Source organism: Trichechus manatus, unplaced genomic scaffold (assembly GCF_000243295.1).
Source record: "Trichechus manatus latirostris isolate Lorelei unplaced genomic scaffold, TriManLat1.0 scaffold00076, whole genome shotgun sequence".
In the NCBI taxonomy this organism is placed as follows: domain Eukaryota; kingdom Metazoa; phylum Chordata; class Mammalia; order Sirenia; family Trichechidae; genus Trichechus; species Trichechus manatus.
In genome coordinates, this window is record NW_004444012.1 from 9,679,513 (window position 1) to 9,685,486 (window position 5,974).

Genomic DNA, 5,974 nt, shown 5'->3' on the forward strand with positions numbered 1-5,974 from the left:
ATGCGCGGTCGCCTTTGTGTAGGTCGAGCGGCGACGGCGGCGGCGGCAGTGGCGGTCCCACTGGCAGGCGGGCTAGAGGGGAGTCCGGGCGGCGTCCGGCGTGGGAGCCGGGGGACCACCATGGTAAAGAAGCGGAAAGGCCGCGTCGTGATCGACTCTGACACGGAAGACAGCGGCAGCGACGAGAACCTGGATCAGGTGAGGACAGGCCGCGGAGGCGCGGGGCTGGCGGGGCGGGAGGGCTGATCGGGGCCACCGGAGCCAGGAGCCGGCGGGGCCCGGGGCCTCCCGACCCGAGCGCCTAGCCCGCCCCGTGCCCTGGCCGCCGCTGCCGCCCCCTTCCTGTGTTCCCCACAGCTCCCGGGGCCCTCGGCGTCCGGCCCGGGCCTGGAGACGGAGCCCCGAGGACTTGGCGCCTTGGGCCAGGAGGCGGGGCAGAGACCGGGCTGATGGGCCTCGGTCTCGGGCAAATGAAGGGGGCCGTGATCTGCTGCGGCCAGACCGGGGCGGCGTGCTGCAGGCCAGGCGATCAGAGCCCAGGGAGGTAGGAAGTATCGCCCGCCAACCCAGGAGACTGGGAGGTTTTGGAGGAGATGCCAGGGTGGGGCAGTCAGGGTTGCGGGGGGGAGGAGGAGGCGAGGTGTGGACTCTGGAAGATGAAGTTTTTCGGGTAAGTGGGTGTAGACGCAGAGGAGGGACACTTGAAAATGTTCCGGGGAACCTCTGCGGTGCTTGGCGAGGAAGACTTAGCTGTGGGCACGAGTCTGTTTAGCGACTAGGGTCGTTTGTGGTTGAGAAGCGTTCCCGTTGGGATGTCAGACTGAAGAAAACTCTGGGGAGGAGGAAAGAGGGGGCAGATAACTGGCAGAAGTGGAGAACTGTGTAGGGTGGTGTGGAGGGACGGTGGCAGAGGCCTCTTGATCCTTTTCATGTAGCATCCCCAGAATTCTTTCTTACTTGAAGATTGTGCAGGAAGCATTGAAAGTAACTTTTGGCTTCAGTGTCTTAGGGTTGCTAGGCCTGTCTGTATTCTCTAGAAAATACTGTAGGCAGGACGCTGTCCTTTGTAGCACTACTCTGGTGATACCGGGAGATGCAAAGAGGGTTTTCCCTCATGTTCTGTAAGCATTGATACAAAGAAAGAATATGCAAGAAGGTGATAGCTTTATAAGTTGAGTAGAGAGATTACTGAACTTGGAGTCTGCAAGTTTGAGTTCTGGGCTGGGCTGTGCTGTTTTCTAGATATGTATCTTTGTCTTTAACAGTAAAATCAAGGTATAACATCCCCTTTGTCTATCTGATTGGGCTGTTGAAAGGATCACGTGTAAGAATTATTGTTGGTACAAGCATTTGCAAACTATAAAGTTTCTATGTAAATGGCTTCTTGGAGGTTCTTTGTATTAGGCCAGATATCTCAGGACTAAAATGGTAGGGAATTAAAGGAGAAGACTTTATAAGGAAGAAAGACTCGAGAGATGTTGAAGAAAAGGCTGTTTTGCAAAGGGTGGTGGGGAGTTGGGGAAGTAATGGGGACTGTGGAGAGCTATCTAAGAGACAGAAATTGTTTTGGGATAGAAACTGAAAGGGTAAATTGAAAGTGTTCTCATTGAAAGGCTCTTGATACTTACAAAAATATTAAAAATATATTCTTGACTGCAAAAGTTTGGTTGATAGATAATTCTAGACTGGCATTTAGGAGGATTAGAATCTATTTTTTACTGTTTTCTGATCTAGAATGGTAATAAGAACATCAGCTGCCATTTACATATTGCCTAGGATGCAGTAGACATCTTAGTTAAGTCCTTTATTTATATTATCAAATTCTTAAGTTATAAGGAAGTTGGTATCATTTTCACCATTTTACGGATGAGGAAAATGGGGGCTGAAAAAGTAACTTTCCCAGATTCATACAACTAGAAAGTGGGAGAATTGATATTCGAACCTAAATCTGTACTGCTACAGGGCCTTTACTCTTCCCACTCGATGGCCTCAATCTGTTGATCTTTTAATTTTTCATATTGCAAAATGAGAATAATGTTTCCTGGCCATTTTTCAGGGTGCTGGAATTCATGCTTTCTAAGTACACTGAGTAGTTTAGAGGAAATTAGTACCTCAGCTTAAGAGGTTATTAGGGGTTCTTCCTTGGTAAAGCACTCTCAAGACACCTGTTCTGATGATGAATGAACTAAGCTGCAAATTATTCTGTCCTCAGTGGTTCTGCACAGAATTCTGATGAATGAAATGAGTTGAGAGCTTTCTTTTGTGGTAGAGATTTTACCTGATCCACAAAGAGCCTTTCCAAGTGGGAACTGGAGGGGATTGCAACTTTAAATCCAACTCTAAATATCTATTTGTAAAAATAAACTAGCATGAAATTTGTAAGTAATACCTAGTACATTTTAGCAGCAATTTCAACTTTAACCACTCATTGGCAATCTTGTAATCAGATGGGAACCTGATCAAAATTCCCCCTGCACATCCTAACAGAGACATCAGTGCCTTCTAACTGTCTGTTCAGCACTGTGCCAGGCCCTCAGAGGAATCAAAGACAAAGATCCCTGCCCTCTGGAAGTTTTCGCCAGAGACCTTCAGCAGAAGTTTTCAGTCAGCTAACCTTAGGGGTCTTTAGGAATCCTCAGAACAAAATTAAGGCCTTTGGGACCTTTCCTGACCAAAATGCCTTGGTCTGCTCTATCTAGTTATGGATTTTCATCGGAAGTATAACATCAGATTTGCTGTCTTAAAAGAAAATATAAACAGTGACAAATCTCTGAGTGTTTAGTGTGTGAGTGGAGCACAGTTACTAAGACCATTTTTTGTCCCTGGGTTTTCCAGCTGGGAATCTAAGTCATTATGCCAGAAATATTACCTCCAACATAGTCCTTACCGAAAGTGATACAGGTGAGCCTTCTACGATCCACACACCCCGCCCCCCGCCACCCCGTGGTAGGCTGAGGACCACCTGTGTCAGAAGGTGTCTGGGCAGCAGGTTCTACAGGCTTCCATCCCAGGTCTACTGAATCTGACCCTGTAGGGATAGAGCCTTGGACTCTGTGTTTTTTTCCCTAAATTTTATTTATTTTGTTGTTGTTGTAGAGAATATACACAGCAAAACATCCACCAATTCATCTGTTTCTACATGTAGAATTTAGTAACATTGATCATACTCTTTGAGTTGTGCATCCATTCTCACCTTCCTTTTCTGAGTTGTTCCTCATTAACAGAAACTCACTGCCCTCTAAGGCTCCTATCTAGTCTTTTGAGTTGCTGTTGTTAGTTTGATCCCATATAGAAAGTTCTTAAAAGAGCCTAATGCTCAAGGCAGACCTTTTTTTTACTAGTTAAGCAGAATTATTGTTTGGTTTTAAGATGACTTCAGGGGATTTTGTGTGTGTGTGCTTTAGGTGAAAGTTTACAGCTCAAGTTAGTTTCTCATACAAACATTGTGCATAGATTGTTATGTAACCCTAGTTGCTATCCCTACGATGTGACCACACATTCCTCCTTTACACCCTGGATTTCCCGTGTCCATTCCACCAGATCCTGACCCTCTGCCTTCTCATCTTGCCTCTGGACAGAAGCTGCCCATTTAGTCTCGTGGATCTACTTGAGCTAAGAAGCACACTTTTCATGAGTATCATTTTATGTCCCATAGTCCAGTCTAATCTTTGTGTGAAGAGTTGGCCTCAGGAATGGTTTTAGTAGTGAGTTAATAGAGAGTCCAAGGGCCATGTCTTCTGCGGTTCCTCCAGTCTCAGTCAGACCATTAAGTCTGATCTTTTTACTAGAATTTGAGTTCTGCACCCTACTTTTCTCCTGTACCATCAGGGACTCTCTGTTGTGTTCCCTGTCAAGGCGGTCATTGGTGGTAGCGCAGCAGCATCTAGTTCTTTTGGTCTCAGGCTGATGGAGTCTCTGGTTTATGTGGCCCCTTTTGTCCCTTGGGCTAATATTTTCCTTGTGTCTTTGGTGTTCTTCATTCTCCTTTGCTCCACGTGGGTTGGGACCAATTGATGAATCTTAGATGGCCGCTCGCTGGCTTTTAAGACCCCAGACACCACTCACCAAAGTGGGATGCAGAACATTTTCTTAAAAAACTTTGTTATGCCAATTGACCTAGATGTCCTTTGGGGTTATTTTTGGTTTATGGTTTAAAGAATATCTCAGGGCAGTAGTTTCAGGGGTTCTTCCACCCCACATGGCTCCAGAAAGTCTAGAGTCTGTGAGAATTTGAAATTATGTTCTGCATTTTCCATCTTTTGATCAGTATTCTTCTATGGAATCTTTGATCAAAATGTTCAGGAATTGTGGCCAGGCACCGTCTAGCTCTTCTGGTCTCATGGCAAAGGAGGCAGTTGTTCATGGAGGCAATTAGACACACATTCCGTATCCTCCTCCTGTTCCTGACTCTCCTTCTTCCTCTCCTCTGTTCCTCCAAGTGAATTGTGCGTTGGATGGCTGCTTGCAAGCTTTTAAGACCCAGTCACTGTGCAACAAACTAGGAGGTAGAACAGAAACACTAAACACGTTATTAGGTCAGTTAACTGGGATGTCTCATGAAACCATAACCCTAAACCTCCAAACCAAGGAACCAAATCCCATGAGGTGTTTGCTTGTACATAAGCACCTCAGCAGCTATTTTTTTTTCTTTTTGTCATTGTAGTAAATATCACATAACTTTTGCCAATTCAACTTTTTATAGGTGTAAAACTTATTGACAACAATTACAAGAGTCAGCTGTACAACCTATCCTTCTTCCCCTCGCTCCTGCCCCCGGTAACCACTAACAAACTTTGGTCTCTATGCATTTGCCTTTTCTTGTCTTTTTATATCAGTAAGGTCATCAATCTTTGTCCTTTTGTGATTGGCTTATTTCACTCAACATAATGTCTTCAAGCTCCATCCATACTGTAGCATATGTCAAGACTTCATTTTGCTTACTGACTGAGTAGCATTCCATTGTATGTATGTACCGTATTTTGCTTATCCATTCATCTGTTAATGGACATTTAGGTTGTTTCCACCTTTTGGCTATTGTGAATAGTGCTGCAGTGAAATTGGTGTACTAGTTTCTCTTTGAGTCTCTGCTTTCAAGTCTTTTGGGTATATACCTAGGAATGGAATTGCTAGGTCATATGGTAGTTCTGGAAACCCTAGTGGCGTAGTGGATAAGAGTTCAGCTGCTAACCAAAAGATCGGCTGTTTGAATCCACCCAGGCCCTCCTTGGAAACCTATGGAGCAATTCTATTCTGTCCTATAGGAATTGACTCAACAGCAACGGTATGGTAGTTCTGTATTTAGTTTTTTTGGGTTTTTTTGTTGTTAAGAATATATACAGCAGAACACACACCAATTCAACAGTTTCTACATGTACCATTTAGTGACGATTACATTCTTGGAGTTGTGCAACCATCTTACCTGGACTCTGCATTTTTAACAGGTACAGGCCAGGTAATTATGATTTATTAATTATTGAGACCACTGTCCGTATACAAGCTAATTTTTAGTAGGACACTAGATAGGTTGGGAGAGAAATAGCTTCCTGTCGGGCTATATTGCGCTGACGTTAAGGACACAGGTGTAACCAAAGGCACTCGACAGGGATGTTTCAGTGGCAAGGCTGCTGGTTCTTTAAATCTCTGAAGCTATTTGAATTGGTGGGTTGCTGTTTAGAGGCCTGCCTGCCCTCCACCCCCTTCTTGATGGGAAAAGGAATGTGGAAACCGAAGCAGAGTAGTTTGAAATTTGTTTTCAATTTCAGAGGTTTTTGAAAGTCAGACCTTAGTTTAAGAACTTGAATTTTCTTTTAACTTGTGGCCTGATAGCAAGCCTATTCTTATGTTGGCCACACTCTGTTTTCAACCTTTTTTTTTTTTTTTTATATTTTATTGTACTTCAGGTGAAGGCTTACAGAACAAATATTTTCTCATGAAACAGTAGTACACATGTTGTTTTATGACATTGGTTAACAAC

The 5,974-nt window shown here is 44.4% G+C and overlaps 1 protein-coding gene across 2 annotated transcripts in view; it reads left to right on the top strand.

The window, feature by feature from the left end:
• Nucleotides 1-5,974, top strand: part of RTF1 (RTF1 homolog, Paf1/RNA polymerase II complex component) — a 63,042-nt gene continuing 57,068 nt past the window's right edge. The window contains exon 1 of one of the 2 annotated variants that reach the window (XM_004380649.2): nt 1-198. In XM_004380649.2, the coding sequence (XP_004380706.1) occupies nt 1-198 (198 nt within the window). The remainder of the gene's footprint in view (nt 199-5,974) is intronic. The other variant, XM_023735141.1, reaches the window with a different exon arrangement.